This window comes from Diplotaxodon limnothrissa, linkage group LG7, assembly GCF_057381915.1.
Source record: "Diplotaxodon limnothrissa isolate DT_005_m linkage group LG7, D_limnothrissa_male_GT1.1, whole genome shotgun sequence".
Lineage (NCBI taxonomy): Eukaryota > Metazoa > Chordata > Actinopteri > Cichliformes > Cichlidae > Diplotaxodon > Diplotaxodon limnothrissa.
The window spans coordinates 59,950,588-59,972,380 of record NC_140602.1 but is presented as its reverse complement, the minus strand read 5'-3'; the positions used below and the strand labels follow the sequence as shown (position 1 = coordinate 59,972,380).

Genomic DNA, 21,793 nt, shown 5'->3' with positions numbered 1-21,793 from the left:
CCTTCCTTCCATTCTTTCTGTGCTTGCTCATATTCTCCTAAGGAGTGCAGCCAAATACCCAGGCTGCACCCCTGGGTATTAGCCCCTCAAGACAAGATGATACATACCATTCCTTTTTCCAGTTACCCCCATCTCTTGTTGAATTTCTTTTCCGTTGTAGATCTGGCTTTCTTATCTTCTATACTATCCAACATCCTGTCGTTGACATATTTTTCTAATTGACCCAAATTCTCCATTTCAGGTGAGATTGCAATGTCCGCCATTACGGTCTTATTTAAATTCTCTTTTACTGTTTAATGTATTTTCATATTTCTCTTTTTTTTTTAACGTTTTAATTGTTTTATCTGTTTTTATTTTTGTTTATCTTCTAGGGATAAGGACTCCCTTACTCCCAGGTCTAATTATTTCTTTCCTTATTCCATTTCATTTCTCTTTTATTCTTTAAAACCAAACAAAAACGGCAGTTACTAAGAATTAAACAAAAAAATATATATTTTAAAATGATGAAAACGCAATGTTTTTCTCTTTTTCCAAAACTAGAAACCTCAACTTTAAAATTATTTTTGTTAAAGTAAAAAACTTTTGGAATTAAACATTTAAGACAGTAAGCAGCTGTGATATGACTGAATCTTTTGAGACCATTTTATTTCTAGTTCAAATTTAGGCACAGCCAGGAACAAAACCAGGGAAAAATATTTTATTTCAAAAAATGGGAAAAACATGCAACGTGTTTTAGGCTTTATCAGGGTAGTGAGTCACACCATTCCATTTTAGGAGGTGTCCATGGTCTGTACAGACTCCTCCAGCAGCTCCAGGTCAATTGGAGTTACAGCCTTGGTCAGGACACCTGTAGTTCCCTGTTTGTACTTGTAGTCGCCGGTTCTACAAAGAGATACATGGAATAAAGATTTCCAATTAAAAAAAACAAAACCCCAGAGCTCATCGCTTCCATGTAACAAGTCTGTGCTGGCGCTCATTTAATACACATTTCATTTTTATTAGCACAACATGCCACTTCATCTAAAGCACACTGCCATGCACATTAGTTAGGCGAAGTCACACTAAGCAGGCCCAGTGGACCCAAATCAGAAATGTGGTTAGTAGTCCACTCAGGTAAAGGTGGCAGACTGTTAGGCTTGGACTACAAAAAATGCACTCTGTATACTCACAGCTGTAAGGCTTCAAGCTCAGTGGCTCTTCAAGCAGAACAAGACAACAATTCAGCGTCTGATCATCAAATGCTGCTTGTCCACATGTCCAATTTAACACAAGTGTACAAGTGCAGCAGCTAAATATCTTGAATTCTCAGGTCTCATAGTGACTCACAGTCCCAAATGACAATTTATTAAAGGAACAGAACTTTCACTGTTCTTTACAATCCATTTGACTTGTGTTGGTCAGACATGAAGCAGCAGCATCTGCTCTTACAACTGGCTGCATTTGAGTGCTCAACGCGAATCCCCCAAATATGAGACGTTTTAGTTCCCCAACACAAGAAACAACATGCCTCGAGTTTGCGTTCACCACGTAATCACAGTTAAGCACAGGGTATAAAATAAAATAATAATTCATTCGTTCATTTCAAAGGGATGGAGCCTTTCCAAATACCATCAGTCTATGACAATGTTAAAATGCAGATGGCAGCAATCACACATGCAGGACTAATGATTAATAACTCCAATAAGGTGACAAAAAACAAAACAAAAAGTGTCCTGGGTTTAAACAGTGACCAGAACTTGACAGCTGCCTCATAATGGATCCCCTCTGTGTGATGTCTGGGTGCAAGAACAGACATGGCTCTTTACAGAAGGACTGGCCACATTGATTGCAAACTCAAAACCAGCCAAGAGGTGATTAAAAAACTGATGACAATGCAATGTAGGAAGAACACTGGCAACCACCAGCTCGACTCCTCAGCCTCTTAGTAGAGACACTTATGGTATCAATTTGGAAATACTACATCACTGTGTTCTTAAGTTATCACATTGAGAAGATTTTCAGAAAACTTACTCTGACCTTGAGATCAAGGTCACAGATTCAAACTCGTCCAAGACTTTTGGCAGATGCACATAATCAATTTGAAGCGCCTACGTTATCACATTCACAAACTTAAGTGTCCACGCCGCCCACCTGCCTGGTGGGGTGAGGACAACACCCCATCAGTCTTTTACAGCCGAGGGGTAAAAATTTGTAGTGGCCTGTTAAGGAGTACGTTTAGCAGAAGAAAGTTGTGTGAAATTTTTTACAAGTTGTTCATTTAGATACTTGTAAGGCTGCTTTTAGGGTCACAGCTTACCCCCTTAGTATGAGGAAAATAAACTTTGTGTCACTTCCTTCAGGCTGAGCAGGAGTTGGGGAGACAGAATCTGTAGTTATATTTAAAAACCAGAATTCAGAATTAACTCATCTGTTTCTGGGACTGAAAACTCCCAGAAAAACATTTCCATCAGCTCTGGATTATCCAACTCACGTCATCATGGTAACAACCTCAGGAAGGGATGAAATTCAGATGCTAATTCAAAAGCTAAACTATCGTTGCTGAAGCATTATCGTTCTTACCTGACACCTTTCTTGTTGGCCTCATCATGTGGTCTGATGTAGTTCACTTTGTTCTTGGTGATGACACACAGGTCGATGTTGCTGCCAGAGCCCAAATCATTAAAGATGCCTGCAGCAATGGCATCACGCACAAGCTGCTTGGCTGCATCCTCCTTTGGAAACAATTTTTTTTAAAAAAAATTAAAAATTACATCATCACATTTATTTTTTTTAAAATCTGCAGGTAGCATGTTGTGTCTATGTGAACTACTTGTCTGACCATGTCTTAACCTTTATTTTAGTATAATGGTCTGTAAAACATTGGGAAAGAGTTCAGTACTGTGTTTCCATTTGAAAGTGATTAACAAAATCTTCCTCCACTGTTATTTTTTTTTAATGTCACATGTGGTTACACGTAGTTTCATTTCTTTAAAATAGAATACGTGGCAAATCCTTCAGGTATTACACTCTTCTTTGGAACCTGCTCCCAGTTTGGGACATAATCTCTACTTTTAAGATTAAGTTTAGGCTGCTAACGTACTTGCATTTAAATGTCATTACTGCATGTTAGTTTCTGTTTTGTCCTTGTCTTTGCACTTTTTTCACCCTCTTCCCTTTCAGTGACCGATGGCTGCTGGAACCTTCCCAACATGACTCTTCTGGTGGTTTCTTCACATTAAAAAGGGAGTTCTTTGTTCCCACTGTCACCAAGTGCACCTCATAGTCTTAATGTTGAGGTTTTCTCTCTAATACTGTAGGATCTTTAGTTTACAATATCAAGTACCTTGAGGTGAGTCCTGTTGTGAACTGGTGATATATAAATAGAATTAATTAAACTGAATAAAATACACAAGTGGCAGAATCACCTCCATGTCAGGCTTGTAACGGTCCTCAAACACTGCCATGGCAGCTAGGGACCCGGAACCTGTAGGGGAAAAAAAATGTACATTACTAAGGTGCCAACTGCCATAATTAACCGAGTCAGAAAACATGACAAACAGAACACATTACCACTATAACTCATCTCCAGTCACCTGACACGACTCTACATTAAACACCATTAATCATGACTAAGAATCAATTCTGTCGGCATGAACCAGGTCACAGACCTATATTCATTCTTTTAAATGTGTAGGATCAGACCCTCATATAATCCTACTTCAAATACACCAAATTATTCCTAAATGAGTGAAAACAACTTTCCCAGTGAAAAGGTGAACAAGCTGGGTAACAGAAAGAAATGTGAAACCGTTTTACCCAGACTGCAACACCTCCTGACAGAAATTTAAATTTGTGAATTATCATTTTTATTTCATTTATGTTTTGCAATTTATGTTGGTCCGTCTATTTTAGTAGAAACATTTGTGACATTTTACAGGAAAATACCAGGATATATACATTTAAGACTATCAAACTAAAAATATCAATGTTTGATGTTTGGTTCATGTTGCCACTGTTGGTTTTACACAAATCCAACGACACATAAAGCTGGAGCTTATACATGAGAGGCATATAGCAGTGTGTGGCACTGACCCATAGTAACATAGGGCAACTTGTCAGTGGAGCCGTGAGGGTAGATGCTGTAAAGATGAGGGCCATTGCAGTCTACTCCACCCAGGACCAGGGCAGCACCAATGTAACCCTGGTACCTACAAACACAATCACATATACCATTTTCTTTTTTTATATAAACTTTTAACAAGAGCAGAAATATGCAATGTAATTTGTTCCTCACTTTCTTTAGGACTACTATTACATGACAATACTGAGTTACAGAGAAGGAAGCGTATACCTGAACAGCATCTGTTTGAGCATGCGGTTGGCGGTGGCAACACGTGGCAGCCTGCCTGTGGAGAGGGAGTGCAACTCCAGGTTGGAGGAGATAAGCTGAGTGGTCATCTCTGTGTCTGCAGCTGTTCCTGCCCCACAGCAGCTGGACAATAATGCAGTTGCACCAGAATCAATGAGACATTAATTTAAAAAATAAATAAATAGGGATATTTTCTCAAAGCTTTGTGTGTACGTATAAGTATAAAATCTAGATTTAAAAGAAAAAAAAAATCACAAAGCTCAAAAACCTGTTACTTACTAAATGTTTGGGGATATGTAGTGGATCTTGGAGCAGTTCTTGTCTGCTACTATCATTCCCTCAGTGGCTCGTGTGTCAGCTCCAAGGACAACTCCATCCTTCACGAAAAAAACACAACACAACATTCAAACTCTAAAGAGCCACTCTGAAACACTGCTGGCTTTAGTGCTATTCCGCAAAGGTAAATAATAATTTAATACTTTGTTTCTGAACCCAAGTATCTTATAGTACGAGTATACCAATTCTGCAGAAGACTAAATTCTGATTAACTGTTTAATTCTTTAACAGTCAACAGTTTTTCATTATTGTAATACTTTGTTTAAATCTATTGAAAGCAAACTTTAAAAAAATAAGTACCCTATGTTTATATGCACTCAACAATAACCCTGTCAGTGCGCCCCAGGGCAGCTGTGGCTACAATGTAGCTTGCCATCACCAGTGTGTGAATGTGTGTGTGAATGGGTGAATGACTGAATGTAGTGTAAAGCGCTTTGGGGTCCATGGACTAAATAAAGCGCTATACAAATACAGGCCATTTACAACACACTCGCTCCTAACTGACCAATGTGCAGCAGCCTGGTTTTGGTAGCTCACCTTAAAGACAACACCGCAGATTGTGGTTCCTGTTTTTCGAGCAGCAGGGACGCTGCAACCCACTTTGCTAGCTTCAATTTCCAAAACTGCATTTCTGTGAAGAAAAAATATTACTGGTATTACCTAACACGACTGCACAGCTACACAAACACAATTGTGTTCATATGTCATCTATTGAACATTTTTTACTTTCTACTGAAGCAGCCTTGCATCACAGTCAAAAGTTCAAAATATTCTTTACTTACATTGCCAATAAGCAAATAATACAAACATAAAAAAGCTTTGGTTTAGAATAGCACTCACAATGACAATAACAGAGCTCAGTTTTGTTTTTTGTCTCACATGTTTTTGAATTTCCAGAGCAAGATGGCTAGTTTTAATACATTTTCTTTAATGAGTCGCCTTTATCAGGGGAACGTTTAAAGAGCACATAGGTTTTAGAATATTAGTTCAGTTAGTTTTGCATTTCTATTTTATGTCAGTTAGGCAAAAAGTTTTTCATATTTATATTATAACACAACAATTTATATCATAACACGTTATAATATAAGGGTATATTATGTAATTATTATATTATAACATAACCATGTTATAACTTGTTTCAGTCCACTTTTCATGTCAATAACTGAATTGGGGGTCCGCTTCGTGTTTTTATCGTTTTAAATATTTTTTCTTTAGCCCATTTTGAATATTTATTTTAAATTCAGTTGCGTTTTAATTTGTTTATTGAGTACAAGATCCTGACTGCGAGTCGCTGGAAGCAGGTGAAGGAAGGGACTGCCGAATGTTGACTGGTTGACAAGTGTGCCGGAATAGAGCATAGTGATCGCGGAGTTGATCGTGAATGAGAAAACCCCGAAAAAAACGTCAAAGATAAAAAAGAAGAAGAAGAAAAGAATGAAAAGGACAGAGTGTGAACACTTTTTGACACTCAGTTCCACTTCAGCTCTTTATATGTTACGACCCAACAAGAGCGGACAGACACTGTCTATGCACACTTCATATTTAATTTAGCCAATTTTGCAATATGGTTTCAGTTAATCTTCATACTATTTCAGACGTCTCGTTTTTAATTTGGATGCGAGTTCGTGTTTTTTTCACAACTAGCTAACCATAATCCCCTGATTGGCTAGGCTAGGCGGGGGGTTCGGGTTCCTAAATAAAAACTGCCAGGACCTGTTTTATTTTACCTAACCTAACGAAGTTCAGACTGTTTTTTTTTTTTTTTTTAAACGAAATGACTTCACTGCAACATATATAAAAACACACGCAAAACCCACTATGAACAGCAAAGCCTGTCGTGGTTTTAAACATGAGCGGCATGTGAATCGTTAATACTAACATGGGGGAAAAGCCTGAGTCACTGTGTGGAAGCCGAGTTAGCATCACTGGGAAAGCCAAACGAAAAGGCGACAAACCTAAGCGGCGTCCACATTTAAACAGTGGCATCTATTAAACTCAATGATGTACTTCCTCTGCTCTAATTTTCATTCGCGGAAAAACGCTCACCTTTTACAGTTGTCGAAACTGAAACCCCCGAAAGCTGGCCGGACTGCTGTCAGTGTCGCCATCTTAGTGAATGAATGCTGTATTTCCGGGAAGTAAAGGAAGTTGGTCTATATGTTATGGGGACCATATTGCGGTATGGCAAGCCAGAAGAGCCAAACATCGGCACCGAGTGGCGTTTTGAATGCCCCCACTTGAGTGGCAAAAAACCAAAAACGTACCACTGCTCAAATTATCTCAAGTCCTAGAAGTAAAAAGGCAAACTTAAGTTTCACATTCTTCTTTTATTAGAAATAATCGGATTATTATGATTTGTGTGGCATCAAATTTGATGCAGAGCAGCTGATTGTTCTGTAAATAGTTTATTTAATGTTTATTTAAAAAACGCCTTGGCTGCATTTTTAGGTAAACAGCTGCAAAAAACTTTGTTGTTTGCATAACTCAGTTACCTTTTTGAAGAAGTAACTATATAATTAATTGCCCAACATTGGTCATTATATACTGTATTTTGCATACAGAGAGTTACAGGACTCTGTCCCAGACCCTAGACTCATACTCATAATATAAGTCAGAGCTTTATTATAAAAAAAAGAAGAAGAAAGTTTTGTTTTCAAAATTGGAGTTCAAGTTAACAATAGTGTTAACATACTACACAGGTCATGAACAAGATTCTTTTAAAATTTTCATTGTAAGTGGGCTAAAGCAGTTAATTAAAAGTAGTCCGACATAAATGTAAATGCTGTAATTTGATTATTTTAATAAACCATGTAACTTGGATGGATTCGATGCTGGCGTGACCACAGTGCACCAGGGCCGTGCAGAGACGTTTAAAGGGGCGGGTGCTCAAAGTTAAAAAGGGGCACATTGAACCAGGCTGAATAACAACAACAAACATTCATCAAGAATCTAATATGGGCAACAAGTAAAGCAAACGTAGCCTATGTTTTACCTGATGGGTACAATGTTGCTGTTGAGGGGTTGCTGCTGCTCCTGCTGCTGATAGTGCTGGAGGGCGGGGCTGTGTTGATCTGAGACTGTAGACATTAAAAAGTCCATAGGAGAGATGGTAGCTGATTAAACAAGTGTCATGAGATAATAACAAAATGCAAAGACTGGTGACAGCGCTTGGAACCATAAGGCAACAAAAAACTGTGAGAAATAAATTAGGCTCTGCCTGTGATTCACTCTTTGCTTCTCTTCTTCCTTCCATCCCATCATTTCATATATCACTCTCCACTTGCTGTCTATCTGAGAACAAGGCACAACTTGTTATTGCAATAAACTATAATCTAATTATCCACACCTAACAACTCTTGCACTTAATCTATAATAAAATGATGACAGAAAAATGTTATAGCACTGCCTTTAGTAGCCTCACACAGCTCCTACTGTTTCCTCCTCATGTCCTTACCAGGCATGTCTGGACAATGTTATATCATGAGTAATAATTTAAAATAATCCATATACATAAAACACACACATGCACGCACACAGTGAAATTTTAGACCTTCTTCAGAATACTGTATATACTATGGGCATCCTTACATTATTATTTATTACTAGAGCTACAATAATAAAGCAATGAGGAGGGGGAAGTAATAAATATGAAATAATGTCATTATGATGATTCCATTTGTTTCACTATCCACTCTGTGCAGGGCAAAGCTTATTTTTACTGCTGTAAAATCCTAATTTTGTCTTATTTAAAATATAAATCTAATATAATCTGCTTCTTAATGTATGTTCTTTAAAATACAGTGTGTGTTTTTTAATATATTATAATTATAATGCATAATTATGTGGACATGCATATTAGATCATTTTTTAGTGAAATATAATCCCTCCAGAAAGGCAGGAAAAGCCCTGTAACTTGCTTTAAAACTAAATATGTTTCTAAATACTTTAAAACTAAATATGTTCCCTAAAACGGTGACAGAGCTACAGACCCATGACAGCCTTACACAGGTAGCCAGCAGCTGTGACCAGCACTACTTGTGCAGTTAATAAAAGGACAGGTAATGTTTGTCGCGCTGTTGCACAGCTCGTTTGTTTCAGTTCATCAGTTGCAACAAGACAGCTTACCAACGTGTACAAAATAAGCTAATACTCCTGGGTGCTATACACTACAGTGTACGCTGTACACCTACTTACTGGTTTTGTCGCATCAGTCTGTGTCTCTGAGTTAACTTGTGTTTCTCCTACAGCTCCGGACCGGAAAAAATGCGCGTGCTCTTTGTGAGCTCGTTCCCGGCTCGTAACCAGCGCGTTCTGCCGTCAAGGGCGATCATTGGTTAAATGTGATCATGTGACTGATGCAAGCCAGATCCTTTTATTTACTTACTGAGACTGCAGCGTGTTGTGCGCTCTGCTGAGAAGGTGATTGGCTGTAGACTCCCATCTTTGCAGGACCTGTACACCTCCAGGACACTGCGGCGTGCAGCTCGGATCTCAGCTGACCCTTCTCACCCTGGATACAGTCTGTTTGACCTGCTCCCCTCAGGCAGGAGGCTCCGGTCCATTCGCACCAGAACCTCGCGCCATAAGAACAGTTTCTTCCCCTCTGCTGTTGGACACATGAACAATAAACGTACGACTGTCCCCACCACTAACTCATGACCCTACGCTGTGTTCACTGCATGATTCCATGTTTTGGCACTGATCACCACCTGCACTCATGTATATATCTTTCTACGTAGCACTTTTAATTCTTATTCTCATGTATATATCTCATGTATATCTCATGCATATATCTTTCTACGTAGCACTTTTAATTCTTATTCTTACTTTTATTTTTTTCATGTCTATTTAAGCGCAATTTATGACAGCATGTTTTCACTGAAGCACCGCAGCAATTTCCTAATGTTGTAAACCTGCTCAACATTTGGCAATAAAACCCATTCTGATTCTGATTCTGATTTAGCAAAACTGATTAATAGTTAAATATTATTGTTGAGGGGCACAGACAGGACTCCGCACGCACACACACACACACTAAAAATTTTTTAAAAAGTTGCCTCAACAAAAGGGCACTTTGGGCACCCATCAGGAAAGGGGCGGGGCCCCTCTAGCCCCCCTCTGCACGTGCCTGCAGTGCACACATCTGCTGTTGCTCACAAGAGACCGCTCAGGGAGTTTGTATGTTCGCTCATACACATGAAAAAATAGAGGGAGCATTGATGTGGACATGTGACATGATCTGTTATTTATGGAGCGATACAAATGCTTTAATAACGAAGAACATTAAAACAATACTGTTGGCCACATGTCGGCAAAATTAGTGGTGTTAGTACTTAACGCGGTTCAGGTTCTACTTGGTTTTAAAGCCTTTAAAATATACGGCGTTCAATGGTTAACTTTAATCTTACAGAGAATGTGAAGAGTTTTTCGACAATTAAAGTCAGTGTTATATCCACAAACAGAACAAGCTGAAATGCAGACAGGTTGTGAATGCTGCCTGGTTTTCAGTCCCGAATATACACGGTACAACCAGGATTCATAGTACTGTTAATGTTAGCTCGATTACTGCGCTGGCTCGGTTCCGTGGTGTCAAGCCAAACGGACTTTAACGTTTGTTTTAACGAGCTGATGGTTTACTCCTTAAGCTAAAAGAAAGGTGCTTTTTTCATAGAAGTCAAACATGTGATCACCAGCTGGGATCTTATTTACTACTGCTAATAACACAAACAGAAAATACTCCTGTTACCGTTTTGTTATAGTCTATACACCTGAGACTGTCACCTTTCTGTCTGCCCTGCTCTTTTCCCTTCTCTCTCTCATTGTTTCATAAAAGCATGAACATGTATTTATAAGTTACACTTGTGTTTGAATCCTGCAGCTTATCATACATTCGATTTCCATGTGTGAGAACTTCAAGTTACTCCGGTTCTTGCTGAGCTGCATTGGCTGCCTATCAAATACCGTATTCAATTTAAAATTTTGCTGCTTACGTTTAAAATTATCAATAATACTGCACCAACCTATCTTAAGGAACTTTTAAACCCTTATGTCCCTGCCAGGGCTTTAAGGTCATCCTCGCAGTTATTGTTAGTTCAGCCCAGATCTCGGTTGAAATCTAGAGGCGATCGATCGTTTGCCTTTGCTGCACCTGAGTTATGGAACAGCCTCCCGATTGGCATTCGGGAGTCTGATTCTATTTTTTCTTTTAAAGCACGCCTTAAAACTTATCTTTTTGAACTTGCCTTCTCTACCCGTTAAATGCTGACTGTTAACTGCGACCTATTGCATTAACTTTTTACTATTCCTTCATTCTTGGTGTTCTCTATCATGCGGCACTGGGTCTGCTATAATCTATGTGCTGCAGTCCATTTTATTAGTGGCTTTCTACTGTGAACATTGTCTGCTGTTCTTATTATATTTGATATTAATGCTCTTAACTGTATTATTTTATTGTTTTTTGTAAAGCACTTTGGTATGCCTAAGGCTTTTAATGTGCTCTATAAATAAAGGTTGTTGTTGTTGTTCTGAGTCAGGATAGACTGAGGGACCCACTGCTGCACATCACTGTTCCTGAGAACTTTCACAAAATACACTCTACAGTTTATTACTGTAACTGATTTTAATTCAGATCAGTTCAGCTTAAATTTATTTCTTATATTTCACATATTGTTGATTCTTCTAAATGAGTTAAATACTGCTTTTTGAAGGTTTGAGATCAAACCTCAAACAAATAGCTTGAAATATCTCACTTTGTTTATAAAACAAAAAGATAAACAAATGGTGCAGTATACCATTTTTTTTTTAAATATGTACTACTATATTTCAGTTCATGAAATGGTTAAAAATGTGACTTGAAGACAAACAGGTTAAAGCAGTAGGTTCCCAACAGGCATTTTTTTTTTTATTTTTCATAGGAAAAGCAAAAGAAAAAGCAAAAAATTACTATAAAGCGACAGTAACTAAACAAATAAAAGAAAGAAGCAACAGTACATGTTAACATAATTCTTCAGAGTATATTCAAGTTGAAAATCATCACTTTATGATAGAAAATAAATATTTTCAACTTGTTTTCACTCCTCCATGCTAGCTGAAAAAGGAGGCTGGAGTGAAGTAACAGTGGAACAATCAGTCCCTCATGCACAGGGAACAGTATGAACCATCTAGGTTTCAGCATGCAGATGTCTACTAGTGCACAAAACTACAATCAGAACACCGTCTACATGCTAAAATCAATTCAACTCTCATTCACTGAAAGGACTTTACAGATCTGAGGCAGGGACGCGTTACCCTTTAAGTACTTCAATTTTTTTACTTTTCAAAAATAAATTGTTGTTGACCTTCACCAACCTGTCAGCTCTTTGGGTCCTTCTACTATCCAGACTTCACACTTACAGGTTTTCCATGTTCCACTTCTGAACACACTTGTGGGACCATAAAAAGCCTGTGAGTACAGAATGTTAATGCAGAAATCCAGCAGATCCTTTCAAACGTCCCCAAAAGCCCTAAAAAGTCATGGCTGCTTACTGCTCTCTATTTAAATGTTTGGCAATTCCTCTGACGCACAGATACATACAAAGGTGCATTATGACAAAGAATTGGGTCTGAACATCCATAAGTAAAAAAATAAAATGAAAACAAACAAACGACAACAAAAAGACAACCCAAACATGGCTTGGTTGTCTTATAGCAATATAGATATTGAAAATTAAGGTGAATGGTAGAATGCTTTCAAATTAAAGGAGGAAACACCTCAAGCGGTCAACCCAAAGACAGACATTCAGATTTTTTAGCCAGGTTGAAACAGGCGAAATCTCACTTGACTCGTATTAATATGATTATTAATAAACTGTTTCTTTGGAAAAGTCTGAAACCATAAAAACCATCATCTCTTGGCTATTTTTCTGTTGGGATCTATTCAAAAAACAGATAACATTCTTCTGCTGAAGGACTAATGGACTGACTGATCTTTCCATCTCCATAGTACATCAAGTCTCAGAAATCCAAATGTAGGCCATGTGACAGAAATGCTGACATGCCTTATTAAAAAGGGAAAAACACAGTGTAATACTAATATCTAAGTAAGACAACTGCTGCTGTAGATGATATTAGTTCCCTGTTAGAAACATGAAGATGTTCCACTTGTCCAAGTACATAAAGCTGTTCAGATCAGGTTGTCATTTCAGTAACCATTCACATAAATAAACTCAATACCATGTGCATTGACCTAATGTGAGCATCACTGTGTGTGTGTGTGTGTGTGTGTCTCAGACATCTGAATCAGTTCCTCTAGAGTAAACATTTGATACTTAGCAGTATGCAGCTGCCATGAGCAGAGTGAAACATATTGGTGGTGGAGTCCATGTGTGCTGAGGAATGCGGTGTCCTTAATCACAGGCTGCCGCAGAACTGACCATACATACGTCTGTGTTCACGCTCGTCCAGATGCTACGTTGATGCTTTAAGGATGACTTATGTCCTTAGTTGTTTTAACGAGTAACAGGAGCCTCCTGACCAGCTTCACATTGCCTTCTACCAAGAGGGGGCGGTGTTGGCCAGTCGTCTCATACGCCTACAAAAACAGTTTATTTGAAGAAGAATTCTTTAAAAACTGTAGGAATGATCAGAGATTTTACAAGCCTGATAACCCAGTACAAAGTATGATTTGGTCAAACTAAAAAAAGACATGCATACGTTCTAGTGCCACAATACATACACACTGATCTTAATTATTGAGATGACACCATTAAACAATCAGTAAATTATTGTAAAGAAGGTTCAATGCCTGGCTCTTCCAGTCTGCAAGATACTGCAAGAGTGTGAATGTTAGATAGAAAGCACGTCAGTGTATGCTTGTATGCATGAATGACTGATGCATGTTGCATTAAGTGCTCAGAGTAGAAAAGCAGCATATAGGAACTTATAAGGAGTTCCTTTTATATACTGGCCCAAACTATGTAAATATTAATAGTTAAAACCACTCCCATTGCAAGGAAATTAAAATTCACAATGACTATATCATCCATATCATGTCTTAGATGATGCAAGAATTATGGCTTCTGAAAAAAGAGGTTTCAAAACACTACTGTGTAAATGACTCTACACTACTGATTATAGATTATTTCATGAGAAAAAACCCCCATTTAAATTAATATGTAAGGATGGACAGACAAGTCAAAAACAATACATCCAGCCAAGGCTGCCCAAGGTGTGGAATACTGAAAATGGTGGCTAGAGCCTTCCATTACTTCAATGATGGAATAAGAGGAATAATGAAGCTTTTATGAAGAGCGTGAGACGGGTGAGATGCACTGTTGTTAAAGATCAGAGATTTTTAGAACGTCTCTGCAGGGAAACATTGTTAGGCTGATTTTGATATTGCACTATTAACACTCAGAGTTGAACCCGTTCTGCTCAGCTGCTCTGAAAATAAAGCCTCGATATTACATTTCATCATGAGTTCATCAACCATGTTCTGAAGCGTAGACTAATTAACATGTACAACATGTACACTTTGAATTTGTGACTCTGCCCATTTATGGGATCCTTTTTTTTTTTTTTAAATTACTAACCTATTTAGTGGCACCATATGACTGTCAGTCTGATAAAAGTCAATGGAGCAGATAATAACTATATTAAATGCATCTGACTGTGTCACCTTGTGTTTCTGTCTTGGTCTCTGATCTTCTTCTCCATTTCCGCATCTGTCAGGGTCTCCAACAGGGGGCACCACTGGTCTGCATCACCTGTGTTGCGAATGGCAATCTCTACTGTGGGTAGTGGGTTCTCACTGGACACATTCCAAGTATGAGAGTAACAAATGAGTGCACCATAACACACCAAGATTCACAGTCATTCTCAAAGGCTTATTACAGTGACTTACCTGAAAGCATAGGTCCTCTGGTGCCAGCTGAGCTGACCACGGATGCTGTAGGCAATAGTGGTGACAAACTCCCCGCCGAGACCCAGCTCAGAGCACAGCTTCAATGCAAATGACTCTGGAGAGTTCTCCCTCTCTGACATGTCCCACTCAAACTGGTCCACCAGAGAGATGTTCCCTACATGGATGTTCAGCTGTGGGACATATGAAATTTTCATATACCAACCTATTATAGACGTATTTCTGTTCAACACTGCCAAGATTTGTTTACATTATACATGCTTCCCTTAGGCAGGCATTTTCATTGCTATGCAGATGATACACAGGTCTATCTATCCATGAAGCCAGATGAGACAACAAATAGCTTAACTGCAGGAATAGACAAAGACCTGGATGACCTCTAATTTCCTGCTTCTAAATTCAGATAAAACTGAGATAATTGTACTCAGCCTTAATCTTAATCTTAGAAATATGTTATCTAAATAGATGCTTGTGCACGATGGCATTATCTTGACCTCCAGTAACACTGTAAGGAATCTTGGAGTCATTTTGATCAGGATATGTCCTTCAATATGCTTTTTAGTTACTATTAATCCTTTCAGTGCAATTTTTGTCCTGTCATGACCCCCCACTGGTCTTTACAGAGCCCACTGTTGTGCTTGGCCAAAGGGGGGTCATTTGATTGCTTTGGCATGCATACTGCATTATTATGGGGTCTTTGCCTTACAATATAAAGTACCTTGATGTAACTGCTATGATTTGGTGCTGTATAAATAAAATTGAATTAAATCAAATCAGGTTAAGATATACATCATTGATCACGGCTGATGAGCTTGTCTAAAATAATTTAAAATTTTCTTGCTAGACATGTCATTTCTTGACTTCCTGTTAAAATTGTTACTTCGGTGCAGCACCTACCTTGATGATGACTCTCTGGTCCGCCTGGTCTTCTAAGAGACTGTCAGTGGGGTAAGACTCAATCTGCTGACGAATAGCTGATGCGATGGCTGGGACAAAAGCCAGAGGATTCAAGTCGAGGTCATCACACAAAATCTCAGCAAACATCTCTGGGGTCATAAGTTTTTCTAAGAAAAAAAGCAGGTAATTAAACACAAAATAGCACCAGATGTTGCAGATATTTTCAAAGTAGTAGACGTGTATAAGTACCATTCATATTCCATGTGAAGGTATCCCGCAGTTTCTGCCCATCTATCTCCATGTCTAGACGAACAGGGACCAGTGCCTCTATCTGGGCTGCATTCTCATGGATTACTGCAGGGTCGTGGTCATCAAAACTAAGTGAGATGCATACAATCTGATGTTGCATTATTCTTGTTTTACTCAAAATGGTCAACACTAATCCAAATTAAAATTCCACACAGAGCTCACATATCACTTTCTCAAGGTCATAGATACAATTCAGACCTTTCTCCGCTGTGCCCTAAATGTAAAATAGAGATGGGCAACCTCACGCATTGTCTATGGTCCTGCAGGAAAATACAACAATTTTGGTTCGTTATAAAATGTGAACTGGATAAGATCTTCTCTACTGACACTGAATGCAATTCATTGTGCATGCTACTCGGAGCAGCGAATGACAAAAATCAGAGGGAAGTTTGGAAAGCAGCTTTACAGGCTGCTAACGTTCTATGCAAGGAAATGTGTCCTTTTGAACTGGATCATGGGCACGGGCCCATCTAAGACTCAATGGCAGCAAAAGGTACTGGAATATGTGTTGTAAGACTTCCTAACATGCAAGTTACATAGTAGGGACCATAGGTTTCATAAAATATGGGACCTATTTATGCTGTATGCCAGTTTGGATATTGCTGCCATTTTCTCACGGGCCCTGGTATAATATAAGCATGCCAATGCTACTTTACATATGACTATTGCTAACTCTATCTCATAATCAAAGTATATGGATTTTCTATTTATTTACTTGTATTCTCATTCTGTTATGTTGGTTTTGTTTGTTTCATAAGTTTCAGGTATGTAGTAACATGACTTTGTAACATTCACATTCTGATGAGGACACTGGGAGCAAGGATACTTGCCAAATGATACTTTGGCATCCATGCTAGAGCAGCCAAGAATTGAATCAACAACCTTCCAACTGGCAGATGACCTGCTCAACTGCCTGAGCCACAGCCACCCTAGTGTCACCAATGCTATCTACCAAGAGCTGAGCAAATTACTGAATAAAAGTGAAATTACTGAAGGGAAAACTACTAGACTATGTACAAAAAAAGACTATCCAAATGAGCAAGTGAGTAAAGACAATCAATGTTGTTGATATAAAAAGTAAACAACTGATGGAGACTGTGTGGGATCTTGAAAACTGAGGTAGCTGTTCTCTAAATAAATGTGAGCAGGATTCATCAAGAGTGGCTTTACTACAAGCAAATCCAGAAAGACCTGAAACAGATATGTAACAGCTGGCCAATAGAATAAGTAGAACAACACAAAACATTTACTGTCAGATGGTGATTGATCCAAATATTAATTTTTAATATTATATTCATTTCTGTCACTTAAATTGGCAGGAATATTTTGTGTTGGCCCCAGGGTAGCTGCCAAACAGCCCTGACTGCTCAAGGCATCAGCTCCACTAGACCCTTGAAGGTGTGCTCTGGTATTTGGCACCAAGATGTTAGCAAGAGATTTGAGTTTGTAAGCTGTGTGGGGCCTGCGTGGATCAGACTTGTTTGTCCAGCACATCCCACATATGCTGATTGCTGTCCATCTTGACATTACTCGGCTGAAAGAGGCCACAGCCATCAGCAAATACCATTTCCGTGACAGGATCTACATGGTCTGCAACAATGCTTAGGTAGGTGGTACATGTGAAAGTAACATCCACATGGATGGCAGGACTCAAGATTTCCAAGCAGATCATTGTCCAAAGCATCATATTGCCTCCATGGGCTCACCTTCTTCCCGTAGTGCATCCTGGTGCTAGGTGTTTCCCAGGTAAGATGCACACTCATCTAGTGTAATGTAAAAAAACGTAGTTAATCAGACCAGGCCACCTTCTTCCATTGCTCTGTGATCAAGTTCTGATGCTCACACACCCATTATTGGTGCTCTTGGTAGTTGACATGGGCATCCTGGCTGATCTGAATGCTATGCAGCCCCATATACAACAAAGTGTGGGACACTGTGTACCTTTCTATCAAAACCAGCATTAAATTTTTTCAGATATTTGATTTACTGTTGTTAATCAAACTGTCTGTTGGACTGAACCACATGGCCCAGCTTTCTCTCTCCATATGCATCAAGGAGCTTTAATGACTGTCACTGGTTCATCACTGGTCCTTCCTTAGACACAGACCACTGCAGACTGGGAACACCCCACAAGAGCTGCAGTTATGTAGATGCTCTCACCTAGTCTTCTAGCCATCATAATTTGGCTAGCCAAGCCACCAAACTTGTTGAAAGACACTTGCCCATTTTAAGGACAAATCGTTCACTCGCTCCCACCCACTAACAGGTGCCACGGCGAAGAGTGTTATTCACTTCACATGTCAGTGATCACATTGATATGCCTGATTTCTGTATGTACTACAAACTATGCTGAGAAGTTCAGAAACAATGTAGTAAATTCTACTAGATAAGCTATGAAATATGATCATTTTAATGGTCATTGGTGAGTTGTAGTTGCTGACAAATGAATAAAGAATGATGCGTTCATTTTTTTAAGGCCCAGGATTGTGCTGTTGAATTATATTACATGATGGTGTGTCATTGCGAACCTTAACTCTGACATGAACAAGCAGAATACATACAGTAGTAATAAGTCCACAAAACACATGAGAATGGGAACAAACAGCTTCCATACCAAAGAGGGAAGGTCCTCTTCTTGTCACGGCCCATTCGGTTCCGGTTGATGGTGGTGGAGCAAGGCACAGCATCCAGATGGTGAGAGCTGTTGGGCAGTGTGGGAACCCACTGACTACTTCTCTTTGCCTTTTGCTCCCTTTACAAGAAGAATAAACAAACATCTTCTGTCTCAACAATGATCAGCAATAAGGGATTTCATCACTTAGAATTACAGACTTATCAAAGCTCTCTTGAAGCTTTGCTAAAATGTAAAAAAACAAAACAAAAAACTCCATTCATCTATGCAACCAACAAAACTGAGTCATGAGTTGATGTCATCGTATAACTGGGGTCTGCATTCATCAGCAGATTACCTGAGGTAAGCAGGGGGCTCTGTGTTGATAGACACTGCTTTGTATTTCTCATCATTTCCATCAAAGATCTCTTCACACTCTGAAGCCTTCAGCAGAGTAACACTGGTGGCTGTAAATGAACAATCGTCCAGAGAACAAAGACACAGTAGCTTTAGCTTTTTTTGGGGGGCAATATTTGTTTGCAGCAAGAAGTTCAGCTCAACACCAAAATTAAAGACATTTCCTATAAATTTTACTTTAAAAAGGAAAAAGTTTTTACTATTGCACTTTAATTAAAAAATATTAAAGTACACAAGTAATATTGTATACTTTTTGTTCTTACTGTTTTTTAATTTTTTGTAAGTACACAATATTAAAAGGATTTATTTTATTTCAGTTACAGGAAATGTTTTTGGATTTTTTAAGTTTACTTTTAGTCATCTGTAACAACACTGACAGTCACATCAATCTGTAAAGGTAAAGTCTCAAGATACATGATGTAATTGATAGTCCAGTAATAAACTCAGGCATAATATTGTTTAAATACTTGAAATGTTTGCAGTTTTTGCCATCTACGGACTTAACTCGTTTTTTGAAGGTAAATGTACTTTTTTATTTCTGCACAGCTGAGTGTATTGCTTACATTTCTCCATATCATTGTGAGTAATTGATTGAAAGTAGGACTTTAGTATTTTTTTGTTGTGGTAGTGTCCGGGGTTTTCTCAAACTGCCTTCATGTCTGCAGAAGATTTTGTGGATAGGAAATTCTATACAACCCTGGGAGGAGTCCAAATCATGTTAGTATCCACAGTAACCCCTTACCCTGCACACATACAAAAAGCCACTCACCATGTGACGATGCTACAATTTTCTTTCTCTCCTCCACAGAGGCCAGCCTCCTCCATAAAGATGGATATCTTTTATAAAGGGAGCCTCTGAACATCCGCAGATAGTTTCCAACCTTGAACAGCAAAGTGCATGTGTTTTTCCAATCCACAGTGAAACAAATGTTAAAAACAAAGAACCAAAGAAACAGATAACAGCACCTGTCATAACTGCAGTTCTATCAAAAGGACCATTTCATTTTTTGTTTATAGTGATTTAGCTGTAATTGTTCTTCCGTGTTCTTAAATGCAGATCCAACTACTGCTTTCTGCTGGCTAGATGATGCTAGCATGCTAACGAGCGCCACTGATGCCTCAATAAACAAAGAAGCATGTGTACACTCAGTCAAACAAGCTGCTACCAAAGCTCTAATTGTGCCATTCAAAACCAGTAAAAACTAACCTCAGCTTTTGCCGTTTTGCTGTAACTTCGTATTCCCTACGTAACTTGGGTTACTGCAGTTAGTTGAAATGGGTTATGTTAAAATAAAGTAAGACTGGAAAAAAATATCTTTCTGCTTTGTGTAACATGCTTAAGTGACGCAGCTTGAGCAGTCTGTCATTAGTATTAAGACCGTTTTGATGTCACTTTTGCACTGTTCAAAAGGTAGTCAAAAGATATCAATCAATCAGTGTGACGCTATGAAGACACTGTGGACCCAAATCTCTCAGGAATGTTTCCAGTTCCTTGTTAAATATGTGAAACAGAACTAAATCAGTTGGGGATAGACTTTAGCCCAAACAAACTGGATAATCTGAAGAAAATGGATGTTGTCTTAACTATTAGCACACTAAAGATGCAAATCATTCATTAAGAAAAACAAATGTTTCCAAACCACCTTGCAAATGTTAATAAACATTAGGACTGCTTTTCATTGTCATGCCAACTAATTTGAAAGCTATCAAACATTTCAATCACTGTTTGTAGAAACAAAAGGAGCTGCACCAGTTGTAAGCATAGCACAGTCCTGGCTTTGAAATACCATCCAAAACTGTCTTATCTTGATCTGTCTTATTTCCAAACTAGTCTTCTGCTTTAAAAACGAAAAACAACACACACACACACACACACACACTTTTTTCCCCAACCAGGTGTGAAAATAAACCCCGTTTCTCTTCTTGTAAGCAATAATGTGGACATAATGAGAGGATCAGACCCTTTAACCCGCACATGCATACAGTAATTTACCAAGAAGAAACTCCTAACAAGACAACACCAGGGCTAGAAGCTATAGCAGCTCATGACATTCCCTCCAAACAGCTGAGGTAGGATGTGACATTCGAAGGTGCCACAGCTCAGTATTGATGCCATGTTTTGAGCTACCGGTAACTGTCAATCAAATTTTAACCATTCTTTAAAAGATCAGCAGTGAGTCACAAAACATCCTAAGATCGGTGCCTCCAAAATGCTGCTGTGGTGAAAAATTTAACTGAACTCTGCAAAGAAGGTGATTACAAAAAATACCTTTAAGGTCTTCCAAACAGTGCTAGCCCGCACAGTGCAGTGGACAACTATACGTTTTTATTCACCTTTTTTTTTTTTTTTTAACCAAGTGGGTTGTGTTTGTCGACTCAAGCAGTGCAAAAGTGACATCAAAACGGTCAGAATAATAATGGCAGACGGCTCAAGCTTAGTTGAAATGGGTTATGTTAAAATAAAGTAACTGCAGTAACCCAGTGGGGAATACCAAGTTACAGCAAAACGGCAGAAGCTGAGGTTAGTTTTTACTGGTTTTGAACGGCACAATTAGAGCTTTGGTAGCAGCTTGTTTGACTGACTACACCCCGCTCTTCGTTTCACATGCTTCTTTGTTTATTGAGGCATCAGTGGCGCTCGTTAGCATGCTAGCATCATCTAGCCAGCAGAAAGGATAACTGCAGCAAGCATAAGAGATTTAGGCCCCGAAAGTTTGTGTACAGACCGTCACATACCTCCGACCCCACCATGTAAAAGTCTCCATCTTGTTCGAGCTGAAATTTTACCGGCTTCTGGCCAAACGTTTTACTGAGAGCTAATTGCATCTTTACGCAGTCACTGCTAATTATTTGAGCAGCCTTTCTTCAGGTGCGTTCGCAGCCTGAGTTGAAAATGGGAAATCCGATATCGTCCCTTCAAATAGGTTTTGCTTACTCCAATTAGGAGCATGTCTGCTTACCAAGTATAAAACGACAT

The 21,793-nt window shown here is 38.8% G+C and overlaps 2 protein-coding genes across 3 annotated transcripts; both read right to left on the bottom strand.

Annotated features, from left to right (window-relative positions):
- Positions 1-629: 629 nt before the first annotated feature.
- On the bottom strand, positions 630-6,821 carry psmb7 (proteasome 20S subunit beta 7). Of its 2 annotated transcripts, XM_085358572.1 has the most exons (9): positions 6,731-6,821; positions 5,222-5,315; positions 4,628-4,725; positions 4,331-4,471; positions 4,072-4,187; positions 3,405-3,463; positions 2,560-2,711; positions 1,170-1,196; positions 630-882 (listed from the first exon to the last, which is right to left on the bottom strand). In XM_085358572.1, the coding sequence occupies exons 1-9, from the start codon at positions 6,790-6,792 to the stop codon at positions 771-773; spliced, it is 861 nt and encodes a 286-aa protein (XP_085214698.1). In that variant the 5' UTR covers positions 6,793-6,821; the 3' UTR covers positions 630-770. The 2 variants fall into 2 exon arrangements, with proteins under 2 accessions (XP_085214698.1, XP_085214697.1); XM_085358571.1 differs by lacking the exon at positions 1,170-1,196 and having other exon boundaries at positions 6,731-6,797.
- A 4,945-nt stretch (positions 6,822-11,766) lies between these two features.
- On the bottom strand, positions 11,767-21,686 carry LOC146629402 (SWI/SNF-related matrix-associated actin-dependent regulator of chromatin subfamily B member 1-like). Its single transcript, XM_085358570.1, has 9 exons — positions 21,553-21,686; positions 19,586-19,697; positions 18,758-18,866; positions 18,403-18,540; positions 15,729-15,856; positions 15,480-15,646; positions 14,565-14,755; positions 14,340-14,471; positions 11,767-13,253 (listed from the first exon to the last, which is right to left on the bottom strand). Exons 1-9 carry the CDS (start codon positions 21,640-21,642, stop codon positions 13,214-13,216), a joined length of 1,107 nt encoding a protein of 368 aa, XP_085214696.1. The 5' UTR covers positions 21,643-21,686; the 3' UTR covers positions 11,767-13,213.
- Between the last annotated feature and the right edge of the window lie 107 nt (positions 21,687-21,793).